A 14,793-nucleotide genomic window follows, 5' to 3' on the forward strand; every position below is an offset into this window, starting at 1 on the left:
TGAGGAGGAATCATTCAATTTAGCGCAATAAAAACTCAATTACAAAGTCTTTATAATTATGGATGAAATTTCTAAAGAAATTCAACAATCACGTATGTTAAAAAATATAATTTTAGCTAAGGTTCCATAGTTTAAATGATTTGAACTAATGGTTAAAAGAGTGAATGAGTCAACGATTACGAAAGGTAAAAATACTAATATTTTTCTATTAAAAAATAATAGTAAAAATACTAATATTTTTCTATTAAAAAATAATAAATAATTTTATTCCTGAAAACTCAACGATCACTCTACAGTTTTCAAAAATCATATTTTATCTTTTTATCTTCTTTTTAACTATTTTTATCATCCAATTTCTTAAAATTTTTAGAATTTCAATTTTTCAAACAAAAACGTAAATGAGTTATCTAAAATTTGAAAAAGTTCAATTTAAGATTTCAAAAAATAAAAAATACATTCTGTTAAACAAAGACACAATTTTCAGAAGTTCCATAAAATTCCGATCAAATAGTTAAAATAGAATTTTAGATGGAATGACTTGCTGTGGTGGAGCTAAACAAACCTTTCCAAGATTGAATGTCGAAATCACTAATAAGTAGACCGGTGTGTTACGTGATTAATCAAATTAAGTTAATTTGGATATTCATTTATTAATCATATTTAATAAATTTAGTGAGATAACGCATACTTATTTCTCATTATTTTTTGTCAGTTTGTCGTAGACAAACATAAAAAGCATTAATTCGGAAGAAAAAAAAATGGATCACGGTAATATTAAAAAACAAAAAAAACAATTAAATTAAATTAAATTAAGATATTTTTAAAAGCATGAAATAGATGTGATGAGAAGGATGAAAAGAATGAGAAATTAAGGGGGCAACGGATACAAAAAAATCAAGGAAAAGTTGACTTGAAAATTTACGACTTACATTCTACTTCTGTATAAATTTATGTTTACAAAAGATCAATTTTGTTTTAAAACATTTTAAAAAACAAAATGAGAAAAGGTCAATATAAAAACTTAACATTTACATTTTAACTTTTTTATAAATTTATGTTTATATAATTTACCAAATTATATCATTTTTATTATTTCACACAAATTAAGAAATATAATTAACTGTATGAGAACAAAACAATTATAAGTTATTTTACAAAATTATTTCTCATTAATTGTATGGAAAAAAGAAATTAATAAAATTGATTGAAAGAATAATAAATAGTAAAGGGTATGATAAGAAAAGAAATATTAATATTATAAAATGATATATAATTTAGGACATTTGTTTTTTCAAAGTAACATAATTTGGATTGGAGTATCCAAGTGTGCTACTATATTTAAGCCTTGATAAATTCTAAAAATAGACCTTCAAAATTAAGATAATGTGTCCATAATATTGTGATTTTGACTTAAATTGGAGTGTCACTTAAGAATATATATTCAAGGGACGGGTAGAAAAGATAAAAATGAAAAAGAAATATCCATAAGACCACTTATACCAACCTATCATTGCAAACCATAGATTAAATGGCAATCCATATATCTTCAATGTTCAACCAAGGCAAAGATCATGAGAAAGTCGAGCATAGATTAAAATGTTCACTAAATTTCAAAAATGAAATTCGAAATATAAGTTCAGGCAAGCAAGCTAGTGTTTACAAGAAGACACCTAAATACTATATTCTCAAAAGCTAAAATCCTGGGCTCAAACCTCAATTGACTCTTACATTTCCCGGAACCTGGCAAGTGCTTTTTTATGAATGAGCATCTTGTAGCTATCACCGGCCTGCACCTCAAGGCTAGGGTCCAACTTTTTCTGTTGACTCCCAAGTCCTGCTCTATTTTCCATTGCTTGTGTCTGAACAGGCTCTATCATTCCACTTCCATCTTTTCCTAGTCCCTGTGTATCAAGTTATCCATAATACAAGAAACAAAAATAAAGTGAAAACGTTAGTCGTTCAAAAGATACGTCAAGAGAACACCTAACGTCCGGGGGTATCCCATCCTAGGATTAAATCACTAAAACATCCCAAAAGTAGAAAATTTTGAAAAGCTGGAGCTGATTGCAAATGTAAACAGACGATATCAAGCTCCAACAAACACGTCCAATAAAAATAAATAATCATAGTAATAAATATAAAAACACATGTAGTACAGGGGAATGAATTGATACCAAGCCTTCCTGCCATCCCATGTTGCGAAGCATCCGATTACCAACATTTTTTTCATCAATCGCTTTGTCTGCCGTAATCACTTCAAAAGTATCAAGGTTGACATCTCCAACCACGCGTCCTCCACCAACCCCAGGAGGGAATGGCATTGAATCACCCTTTCTTGATGAAAAATCTCGAGCTTCAAGGACACAATTGGTAGAAACATGTTTTCTCAAAAGTCAATCTACATATTCTGAGGTGAAAATTTACCAGCAAACCTATTGGTTTGCAAAACTACTATTTTGATATCTTGAACTTCAATAATTTGGAGCTTCAAGGAAAAATAATACTAGTGTACTTCTGTTATGTTTCCCAAAAGTACATAAACCTACAACACTATAGGAAAGGAGATAGGGAGATGAAAAAATAATCACACACACAGAAAATTGTTTGATTCGCGTAACACAAAGATTTCTTCAATTTCCCATAAAACTAAATCTTAATTCAAAACTAAAGCTTCCTCTATCCTCCAAACAAAATAACTAATTACTATGGAGCAAATATTTCTGTACACCTCTGCAATTTTTCAAAATACTTGAACTCAAAAGCAATAAAACCCTATACAAATTAAGTAGTCTTACTTGAATCCCCAATTTCAAGGTCAGCCAAATCATTGCCAACCGAAGACGACGAGCCATACAAACTTCTTCTCTCAGCTGCCCTATCCCTGTAGGTTGTTTGAGATTGTTCCTTATGAGTTGAAGCAGAATGAGGCATTTCTGAAAACCTTCTTCTACCACTTCCAGCAGACACAGATGGTGCATATGAACCCAGTGAAGAGACGTCTGTTTTAAAGGGAGTAGAAAATGTCTGTGCATCAACATTTGCTGAAGATGAAGCTGAAATAGATGGTGTGGCAGACAGAGAGCCAGAATAAGTATCTGATTTAACAACCCCTCTTCCTGATCCCCTTATAACCCCCATCAGAGTGCCCCCAAGGCTATTACTAATGGGCCGTGGCTGTGCCTGAGACTCAACAGCGGCAACCTGAGTGTGACCTCCCAGATTATTAGACGCATTAATTTCCCTTGTTGCTGTATCATTTTTTAACTTATTCTTTCCAGAATGTGTAGAGGAATATGGTCTATCATCAGCAGAACCAGATAACTGATTGTCCTCCAGTGCCACTCGAGTAGCTTGTCCCTCATGACTCCTCTGCTTCCACATTGTTAGCACATTGTTCATTTTTTTCTTGTTTGCCAGAATACTGCTTTTTGAAGCAAGTTTAATCTCCTTTGATTTTTCTTTCTCTTTCTTCTCTGCAGCTAAAGCAGCAGCTGCAGCAGCCTGGACAGCATCTGCTAGTGAAGCTGGCTTCTCGTTTGAAGTAACAGTAGTAGCAGGCGCAGAAATCACTACTTTTTTATTGTTCGATCCGTCAAAAGCCTTAGAAGGTTCAGATTCATTATTAGATGTTTTATTCTGATTTTGATCAGTGCATGGGATGTACTGCTGAGTATGGTGGTCATATGAATACCAAATCCCATTATTGCCATCATAGTAAAGACCTACAGGTCACAAACAATGCAGAAAATGAGGGAAAAAAATTATACGAGAAAGAGAGAAAAAATTGGTTTTCCAAGAATGCAGATAAAAAAAAAAGGCTCAATCAAGACATGCAACCTAAAATACACACACATACTGCACATACAGAGAGTTCTACAAAATTCTGCAGCCTCCTGCCTTCTAACAGAACCCAGTTACACGAAAATATAAAAAGGAGAAGGGGTTAATGCACAAAGAGAAGAAATAGCGGTGAAATTACTAGCGCTCCCTAACGAATAAATATAAAAGAACTCAATATGCATGTTTCAGGACAAACTTGTTTTTGAGTGTTGGCTGCTCATTCATAAAATGCAAATAAGGAACATAAGTCTTAAGAATCTAAAAGTACATAGCATTAGTTTTCTTTTTTTTAACAGAGCATTACTTAATAGTTAATGCAGCTGCTAAAAGAGCTTTTGGAAAATTTTAACAAGTTCCTTAAGACAGGCCTTTTGGATCAACTCAACCAAGAAACATACCAGTATTCCCATCATAATAAAACCCAGAAGAAGCATCGTAGTAATAACCAGATGCTTCATCCCAAACAAAGCCTGATTGTGGTGCACCAACTTCAGTACCAGTCTGCTCTGGACCATTAGATTGTTTGTCATCTGGATTATATTCTTTGGGAGCCCATCCGACAGAATCATACTGAAGATAAGATAAAAGCATAAGACTTCTATTACACGTAGGACAACTTAACCTTGCATACATCAGAATCATAATTAAGAACACCGCCTCATTAAGAAATACATAATAATGTGGCATATATAATGAGAGATCGAAAACAATTCTAGTGGAAATTTCTATATACAATGGAACAGAATCAATTAAGAAAACACAGATAAGGAGAAACTCCCAGAACACGAGAAAAATAAATCACCCAGAAGCTGTATGTCAAATTAGAATGTCAACTCAGAATTATTTACGATAAATAAATTTCAATTACGCTAAGATTTTATAAAATTTGATTTTAAACTAGTTCAACACCATTCTGTTTTACATCTCTTATTTCCTCCGAACAGAATAGCAAAAATGAATATCATAAAAGCTTTGTATGCAAATAAAAAGTAAGTTTGATTAAAACAATGGTTTTTTTACGACAATTAATTACTTAATAAAGAACTGATCTTCAATAATGTACATTGTCCAAAACAATTTTAAGTCTTTCCTAACACATTTATACTGAAGCAAATATTTCTACTGAGTCTTTACAATGACTTCCTCTGGTAAAATGTCCAAGGTAGAGATAGTCCCAGCTATTTTCCACCAGATTGCCTCTAGTTATTATAACTTACTTTTGTTTATCAACCAAGTCAGGAGTCGGCACAAAATTACCGATATACAGGAAATACTGACAACATGGCTGACTTGCATGAAATGATTTAAAATTCATATTCAACTGCGAGTCTGAACAAATACATGATGTCGTTGACATACATAAACTGAAACAAATTTATCATATATACGAAAAAGAATAAAATACCTGTTGGGCAAATGTTGCAGCCTCAATAGCTGCAGCTGCAAGACTGCTTGATTGTGAAGTTCCTGACGCTCCTGATCCTTGGCCCAGTATGCTTTTTGCATATGCTACTCTCAGAATCTGCCCATTCTTCTCAAGGGTCGTCCCGTTTGTTGAGTCAAGAGCTTTGGTAGCATCCTCTACCTAAACATTAGTTCGTTAGCATTGTAATAATGATCAAAAAACCTTTTACAAAAAAGTGATACAGACTTTGCCATTCCCAAAGGACTCCGATTGGCAGCAGTAATCTATTAGTAATTAGTAGATATGAACAAATAAAACTTTCAAAGTATAATCTAGACAAAATTACAAGAATTCCTTCATTAAATTTTCCATCAAATAGATCAACAACATCCACCAAAACTTAAAGGAATGTCTTCACCCATCAAATACTTTTACGATTAAAAAAAAACTAGATAATATTAGAAATTGGATATCACCAAATGATTTAAAAATGACCTTCCTTTACCTAAACAATGTCATAAAGCAGAGACAATGCAGACATGTAATGTTATTAACACAAAAAAATGAAAGGAGAACAAAAGTATGTAATAAGAATTGCTCAAACATTAGACATAAGATATACCTACCGAGTAAAAATGTACAAATGCAAATCCCCTTGAGACATGAGTAAATTTGTCTCTCACAAGACGTAGATCCTGTAATTGATAATAACATATATAAGCACATAACTGGCAATACAAATGAGAACAACCCCCATTCCAAGTAAAATGATAAATTATGCACAAATATTTAATTAAACCTTGATTGGAGCATGTTTGGAAAATTCATAGCGGAGCATTTCCTCATCAGCATTTTCATCCAATCCTCGGACAACCAATACATGAGTTGGACCTAATTACATGAAAACTTATTAATTACAAAACATAAACAAACTGTCAGATAAAGCAATTATACTGACCCGCCTCTAAACTTTTCTTTCCAAAGGCTGTTGAATTTGATAATGAAATATCTGCTGCAGGAGCATCATCAGTGCGTGGTTCATTACACTGCACCAATGAGAAAACAAAAATGGAACCAATTCAATCTCTAAACAAATATACATGGTAAACTTATAACTCAATTGAAAATGACTTACTGCCCCAACTAATTTAGACATGATAATCCAAAGTAAAAGGCATGAAGAAAGACTCAACAATAGCAACACAAATGCAAAAATTATGCCAGAAAGAATGTGGACCTGATAGCAGGAAGTCCGGCGTGCAAAATTAATGTAGCTGCATATAGTGCACATCCAATCAGACGGTACTGTAATGCTCTTGTGACTATGACCTGATTTCATAGCTCCATCTGCACCTGAACCTCCAGTTGGCTTACTACTGCAACAAAATATATAGGTGTGAATACTGAATTGTAATTGTAATATATACACTTGTAAGAACAGGGATTAAAAGCATTAGAATATAACTAACCTAAAAACACAGTTAACAAAGCCCTAAACATAAAAATTACCTACCTATATTCAAAGAAAAGCTTTCTGCCATCCACAACAAAACCATCATCTGCTAGTTTGTCCATCATGCCTTGTGCAGCTCCCTAATCCAGAATATCAATATTAGTATAACATTCTTGAAACCAAATTGTACAATATTGGAAAATCACAAGGATTATTACCACAGATGGAAAATCAATAAATGCAAATCCACGAGAGATGCCAGAATTTCTCTCCTTTATAACACGAACATGACGAAGTGGACCCCATTCCGCCTAAACATATACAAATGATTATGTCAGAAAACACTATCTACATAAAAAGAAGTAAATAAGATGCTAAACAAAACAAATTAAGAAGCACATACAAGGATTTGGTATAGATCTTCTTCAGTCGTCTTCTGTGAAAGACCTTTCACAACAACAGTTGCAGAAGGGGCCTAGGAAAATAGCTTTCACGTCAAATTATCAAGCAGTGGTAAGATGATCACCTAAAAAAGAAAAGCACCATTCAACACATACCACAGCATAATGCTCCCGCTGATGTTTGTCATCACGATCCCTGCGTCTATCACTTCTATCATATCGATTGTCAACATAGCTGTCTTCCCGATAACTTCGACTATGGCTTCGACCTCGAGGAGACCTAGAATTTGGATGATCCTCATATCCACGAGATTGGGAACGGGAACGAGGGTGAGAATGGGACCGGGAATGGGATCGAGATCGAGAATGGGATCGTGAACGGGATCGCGACCGCTCATGTTTCTTATGCGGACTTGAATCTTTGTCCCTACTAAGACATCTCTTGTCTCGTTCTCGATCACGTGATTCGTGTCGCCTCCAATTACTATCTCTTCTACTACCTCTTTCATAATCAGAATCATAACTACTATGCCGACCATGATCGTAATCCCTCTCATGGCTATCCTCCCTACGATGATGTGAAACACGGGATTTGTGGTCATAATCATCATATGCATATTCATCATGATCATTCCCTGCAAACCTGGAAGGTTTGTCATAGCCTCTATCACCATAGTTTTCAATGTTGGTATAACCATCACGAAACTTGTCATACTCCGGGTACATGTCAATCTCACGATCCCTGAAACCATCCATCTGATTATATGATTCAGGATAAGGCCTTTGAAAACGTCTAGATTCCCTTTCAAGTGGATAATCTTCATCATAACCTCTCCGTTTGGATTGACTCCAGTGGCCAACAGCAGGTCCTGGTGGCAAATAGGCCTCCCTATCCAAAACATCACGGTGGAAATTATTTCTCTGGTATATAGCATCCCTGGGATATCTTCCATCTATAAACCGTCTTTCATCAAAAGAGGCACCGACCCTGTCAAAAAAGGGGTAAAGTGGGAGGAAAGAAAAAAAATTGGCAGTAATGTATACATCAAAATGAATATCCTACGCTCATAATTCTAAAGCAAATGCCATGCAAAAAGATAGGTGTATTATCTTAATTATCCAATCATGAATTACAAGATCCTTACCGCACTACCATCAAACTACAAAACGTTTCTAATTTAAAAATGAAATTTAAAAAGACACGGATTTTTACCCACGGATTTTATATTACCATTGTGATGATGATAAGTAAGCAAGAAGCAGCAGTTGCACTCACCGGAAATTTGGCTCATGGACCGCACCATAACCCTCAAGAGCCTGTGGATTCAAGACAATAAGCTATGTCAGCAACAAATAATGAATGATGAGACGAGTTTAGGCAAATGGAGTCCTTATCCTGACTGCCCCCACAGCTAGCTAGCTTTCTTTCATAATATCTCTATAAGGATGATATCCCATCCAGGTAAAAAAATTCACATTGAAACCCTAATAGTTTCATTGAATAATGATCACCCCCACATCACATAGGTGAATTTATTTACTAAGGAGGAAACCACAATTACGCTGTTATTATTATCCCAGCCTTGATGCAGTGCATAGCGACCAGGATCCATTTGTTTGGCCAGCAATAGTCCCACAGGTAGCTCTAGATTGAGAATTCGGAAGAAGCAAAATTGGTCTCAAAACCTTTCTCCCCTGTAATATATGCACAAACAGATAGTGTTATCGAGCATGAACTAACAACCAATAACTCCCATGACTTTTGGACCTTCTTGGCCTCCCAATTCGAACCATATCCTCAAAATCCTCCCTTTCTTTACACACACAACAAATCCATCAGCTCTATAACTAATTTCGCAAATAAATTTAAAATTGACCAATCATTCATTCATTCATCTATGATGTCAAATCAAAACGATCTTAAATATATAAATTAAAATCCTAACAGGCAAATAAAAATATGAATCGGGATGCAAGAGTAAGGGATTATACCGATGAAATCGGAGATTGTGGTGTTGGATGTCGCGATTGAGAGATCTAGGGTTTTGGTCGCTCTCAGAGAGAAGAAACGAAGAGCGCGACGGCGTGAGAGATAAAATTAATTGTTAGAAGAACGATGTAGAGGCGGAGAGAGTAAATGTAATGTTTAGTAGTTTATTTATTCAGAACTCTTTCAATGACGAAATGAAATAAATATTTCGAGCGAATGTAATGTTGGGGACCAAGTTTGGTTGGTCGGTACAAACAAAATTACCCTTTTAGTCCTTCCTCATTGAATATTTTAAAATAAAAAACAAAATATTCATTTTATTATTTCGTTATTTGAGTGATTTTATTCCATATACCTCAAATTATATAGGAAGAAAACCAAAGAATCATCATTTACTTCGTTCCATTCAATTTTTTAAAATTCAAACAATCGAATTTCATTAGTTGTAAATTTATCTACCATATTTCATCAATTTAAACAATTTTTTTTTTAATTCAGTCAAAAAGTTAAATTAACTTTCAATTCATCTAAATTACTATCATTTTAATTTTTTAGGTTAACTTTTCAACTACCTTTGTTAACTGGGTGACGTGTACATGAATGTAGATGTATGTTGTGTCAACTTCTCTACTCACATATTATCTAAGTAAGTAGGGACTAAAGTGACATTATTTTGACACAAAAATTCACTAAATATATATTCAGATATAGGGATCCTTCATATCATTATCATTGTGTTATTTCTTCTCCCAAGATTCTCCTTTTGTCCTTGTTTTTCGTTAATCAATTTATCTTCATTGAAAATTATAATGATGGGAAATCAATCATCATAGCAAAGTCAATCTTCCTCCTCTCGGTTAAGAAATTCTTCATAAATTAAGTTTTTTTGTCATTGTGGGAGAAAGGATGTGAGACATGCCGCACGAACAACAATTAACAGTGTACAATCACAATTAACATTTGCTCAATCAACAGTGTAATGGTAATCTAGGTTATGGATTTTATATTTTTTTAGATTAGGATTTATAAAGATTATAGTAATTTGAGTTAGGGATTAAGATTTATCTTTTAAATTCATATTTGATATTTTCAAAATTTCAGCTTTGATCCAAATCTTTTATTTCCCTTTTTGCCCAAAAAAACTTAAATTTATGAATATGACTCAAGTTTAAATAAACAATTTATGTATTTAAACAAAAAAATTAATAAATAAAATTGAAACATTTAAATTGCATAAAATTTTAAATTTCCTAAATTTTTCAATTTTTTAATCCAAATGCACTCTAAGATTTATGTCAGTTTTATTTATTAATGAGCATGTATGACTTGTTTGAGTGAATAATGGTTTACTTTTCTAGAAATATTGTCAAAATAATATTTTTATTATTTTTTTAAAATGTATCATCTTAACTAGCATTTTATTTTTTTTTATAGAACAATCGTTCACTTTCAGAGTATATCATCAAATGAAAATGAACATATATTTTAAAAAATAAAAATACAAAAAAAATCAAGTTCTTAAGATATATCTTTAACTTGGGATTTAGTATTTTAGATTGTGTCATTGAAATTGTGAGACGGAGAGTATTGTTTTTGAGAGTTTTACATGTGTTTATTAGAACTTAAAAAAATTGGAAAATGTTTCAAATGAGAAAGGGTTTTGAATAGCATCTCAAAAAATGACCCAAAATAGGCTTGAAAAGGTTTTGAGAGAGATATAAGAGTTGTTGCAAAATGGAAGACCACAAATCTAAAATATTTTCAAAAATTTGTGTTGAATAAGTAGAAGTCGTTAATAGACATGGAAGAATACTCAAATCAAGTTTGAAGAGAGAACAAGGTATGCTTATGACTTCACAAATTAGTTGCTTTAAAAAGGGAGTTTGCATCATTTCCAAAATTAGTTAAAAAAGACAATGGAGTTGGATGGGATCATGATAAGAAGACCTTCAAGTTGATGGTGGATGGTGAATGTGAATGGTAGAATGCTAAGCGTGATGTATATTTGTGTTTAACTTATAGTGTAAGTATTATTTTTTTTACGTATATCTTTCTTCATATATACGGAGATTCTAAAATGGAGGAATGGGGATCTGAATTCATGGAGTTGTTGGAGAAATGTTTCAAGGGGCAAGTAGCTAATGGGGATCTGAGGAAGAGAGGGATAGTCTCACCGGTCATGAAACTAATCTAATTATTGAGAATGAAGGGGGAGAGGATAGTTTTGAAGTTGGTAACAATGTTAAAACAAATAGGACACCAACTTCTTCAAATATAAAATTTTAAAAAGAGGAAAAATATGGGGAAGGAGAGAGAAAAATGGGGACAATAAAGAATAATTCAATGATTTCTTGATCGTAGTATACATAGAATGAATCATAAATGGTTAAAATTACATCACTCAACTAGTTATGAAAAATATTTATCTATGTAAAGATGAAGTTTTATATTTTTTGGCAATAAATCATTGTCAACAAATACTGGACAATATTTTTCACCTCACGAAAAAATATTATAACGTATTTTTCATTGATTAGACACTTTTTTTAAAGTGATTATCTATGTACTTTCTGATCGGTAGTTTATTTGATGATAATATGATATTTAGTTATTATTATAAATATTGTCGTATTTGTTGATGCAAAATATCAAATTAGTATTTTAAAGATAATCAAACATTTAATTAGATTTGTTAATTATGATTTTGATCTTATTATTTATCAACTAATAATTCTTAGTGTATTTATTGAAAATAAAAAACAAGTTGAATAATGATATGGTGAAGCATGCACATTCATACAAAAAATTATGTGGTCATTTTCAATTAATTAAGAATGATTTGATCATCAATTCTAGACTCATCTCACATACACAACAAACAGAAATACACTTTATAAAGTATAAAGAATTTGGAAGATTCCTAAAAGAAATTTCAATTAAGAGAGTAATGAAAGAATGTTTAAAGAGCATTCAAATTGTCTTATTAAAAAAGAAGAGACATAATAAATCGATTTTGAAAGACTAAAAGAATGTCCAACATAAAATACATCTATCTTAATTGTGTGTCTAGATTTTAGAAAGAGAAAAAAATAATTAAAAAAACATAAATCGTATAATACAGTGTCTGGTGTCAAACTTTGATGTCAGATAATATTTTTCAGTTTTATTGATTTGGTTAGGTCACCATCAAAATATCAAATTTATTTTGTCATTTTTTTTGTAAACTATTAAAGCATCCCCAATGATACCTCCAGATAGGGCAACATTTAATTCTTTAGTTTGCTATGCAATGCAATCAATCATCGGTTTGGAGCTTGATCACACTTAAACCTCCAAGAATAGTGTATTTTCTGTAGATCAAACCTTGATCCACTTACCGACAAGCTCAACATGAATTGCCAACTAAACCCGTACTTATTGGATATATACTACCCCAAAATATTAAAAGATTTCTCGAAACTAATCAGATCGAATTATTCGAACACATTCATAAAACCATACCCTGCTCCAGAGTAAACAAAAATCTGATAATATTCATCGATTATAATTCAAATCTAGTTTAAGGCAAGAATAGATCAACACAATATATAAAATACAATTACATTATAAAATGGCATGCAGTAATGTTCAAATGTTCTTATCTCTAAAATTGTCGTTTTACTTCAATATAATTTCATGATTACTAAGAACAATATAAACATGACATTAGTAAAAATAATGAACACCGCCTCACATGAAAAGCATGATTGTGAATTAATCAAAACTAAATGTATGTATCAAAGCTCTACCCAATGAAAATTTCCGCACTCCACCCACTCATGAGCATTGATTTAGTTTAACATATAACATAAAAATGATCTTAACTTAAGACACAATGACCTTAAAATTATGGCCATGTCACTAGAGATAGTATTGATACTCCATCACAGACCCTCTAGCCAAAATTCATATTCAAGGTAAGCTAGCTATCTAGCATACCAAATAAATCAAATATATAATAGTTCAGTTCAAATGTGAAGGAAATCATGAAAGGGAAACCACAGAGCGTACTTATATGGGTCCCCTTGCTTAAGAGTACAAACTAATAGGCAAAAGAGAGCACTTTAGATGACTCAAAGTGCTGTAATACAGTAAAAGGCAAAATGATATTTAATATTAGAACATTATGCACGCGACCAACTCCTAAGATTTCTTATGACATCAGCCCATATAGTGCCTTTAAATTAGTAGATACCAATACCCCAATAAATGATCAATGACATGCAAACTATAACCATAAACTATTTTCAAGCACAAGCACAACAGATGATCAAAGATAAGAAGGGTTTGTAAGGAAAGTAGGAAAGCATTGCTACTGGCCTTTTTTCCCCTCCATTTTCCCCATACAAACTCTTCCTTTTTCCCCTTCCCCTTGTCATGAACCAAAATAATAATAATAATAAATAATAAAAAAGCCAAGCTGATTCACCCAATCAGGACAAATGCTAGTCTATCCTTGCATAGTCTTTTCTTGAACGGGATGTGGGTGGCATGTTTGAAATAGGAGGTATGCTTGAGATAGGAGGATTCATTCTTCGCCCTGTAATATAAACCAGGCAAGTTAGATTGATACAGATACATCATATATTTATCCATAAATTTTTGCAAGCATCATACTAGTCCCATTGTATAAAAGCTGAAGACAAAAGAGAAGCAGATGAGCAAGGTCAGCATCCCCTATCAGGGTTCTAAAGTAGACATTTTTTTGGTGGATTAGAGGGGCAAAGCCCCATAGAAACAACACTACACAAGCTGAGCAAGGTCATCAGGGTTCTAAACAAATAGTTAGGAGCAACATCGAAAACAACTCACTTGATTTCTTCCACTAAATTAAAACAGGGGTGCACAGAGTTGCATCAACCATTAATAAGAGTCACAGCATCAAGAGAATCTGATTCAACCAAAATCCTTCTAATGCCTTTACCACTTCACATTTGCAGACCATTAAGAAACCCCCAAAACTCAGACTTAATGACAGGGAAGACAGACAATCTCATCCTAAAAGCCCAAAGAAAACTCCCCTGATGGTTTCAGCCCAGAAATAGATATGTGTTATCTCAATAAATAAACATACATATTCACAAGGAACATATCATGTGAGAAGTCCTGATTATTGTGATAAATGATAATATTTCATTACAATATTGGAATAAACAACACTTTCAGATTAAATCATTAATTACAAATCTTATGCAATCTTTTAATTCAATATGTGAGAATGTTATGTGGAATTTTAATCTAATAATAATTGTAATTATATGTTCTCATTCTTCACTATCATCAACAATCCTCACCAAATACGCTTACACTATCAGGGTACAGGCTAAGGGGAACCTTCGCACAACTGTTGGAGTTGATTCCAAGTTGACTAAAGATCACGGGTTCAAGTCGTGGTACTGGTATCAACCTCTTAAAATTGTCTACATTAAATCTATAATGGCTCCAACCCTTCCATGGACCTCGCTGTGGCAAGAGCTTTAAATAACCAGGTTGCCTAACTAATCAGGGTACAGGTAACATGGGGGGTACTGGAGTGATTCCTAATGCTTGGAGTAATATCATCATACCATCGGAATTTAGAATGTAAAATTAAAATCAAAAGTTCAAAATAACAGATTAATAAAAGGAAAACAAAGAGGATGGATGGAACCATGTGGCAAGTAAT

At 32.9% G+C, this 14,793-nt stretch overlaps 2 protein-coding genes across 2 annotated transcripts in view; both read right to left on the bottom strand.

Annotated features, from left to right (window-relative positions):
* Positions 1-1,520: 1,520 nt before the first annotated feature.
* On the bottom strand, positions 1,521-9,281 carry LOC101488863 (SUPPRESSOR OF ABI3-5). The gene is made up of 16 exons (XM_073363712.1): positions 9,092-9,281; positions 8,662-8,794; positions 8,376-8,416; positions 7,256-8,087; positions 7,102-7,173; positions 6,917-7,009; positions 6,759-6,838; positions 6,483-6,621; positions 6,204-6,291; positions 6,045-6,136; positions 5,868-5,940; positions 5,246-5,421; positions 4,239-4,410; positions 2,796-3,722; positions 2,175-2,353; positions 1,521-1,901 (listed from the first exon to the last, which is right to left on the bottom strand). Exons 2-16 carry the CDS (start codon positions 8,710-8,712, stop codon positions 1,725-1,727), a joined length of 3,192 nt encoding a protein of 1,063 aa, XP_073219813.1. The 5' UTR covers positions 8,713-8,794; positions 9,092-9,281; the 3' UTR covers positions 1,521-1,724.
* A 4,292-nt stretch (positions 9,282-13,573) lies between these two features.
* The window catches only part of LOC101490486 (dual specificity protein kinase YAK1 homolog), a 13,865-nt gene continuing 12,645 nt past the window's right edge, over positions 13,574-14,793 (bottom strand). The window contains exons 18-19 of the mRNA XM_012712063.3: positions 14,423-14,591; positions 13,574-13,668 (exon numbers count right to left, since the gene is read on the bottom strand). Coding sequence (XP_012567517.2) covers positions 13,574-13,668; positions 14,423-14,591 — 264 coding nt within the window. The remainder of the gene's footprint in view (positions 13,669-14,422; positions 14,592-14,793) is intronic.

This window comes from Cicer arietinum, chromosome 7, assembly GCF_000331145.2.
Source record: "Cicer arietinum cultivar CDC Frontier isolate Library 1 chromosome 7, Cicar.CDCFrontier_v2.0, whole genome shotgun sequence".
Lineage (NCBI taxonomy): Eukaryota > Viridiplantae > Streptophyta > Magnoliopsida > Fabales > Fabaceae > Cicer > Cicer arietinum.

Coding starts and splice junctions, on each gene's coding strand:
- LOC101488863 (XM_073363712.1), bottom strand. CDS start 8,712: ATGGATCCTGGTCGCTATGCACTGCATCAAGGCTGGGATAATAATAAC. Junction 8,417..8,661: donor GCTGGGATAATAATAACAGC/GTAATTGTGGTT, acceptor TTGAATCCACAG/GCTCTTGAGGGTTATGGTGC. Junction 7,010..7,101: donor AAGATCTATACCAAATCCTT/GTATGTGCTTCT, acceptor GTATATGTTTAG/GCGGAATGGGGTCCACTTCG.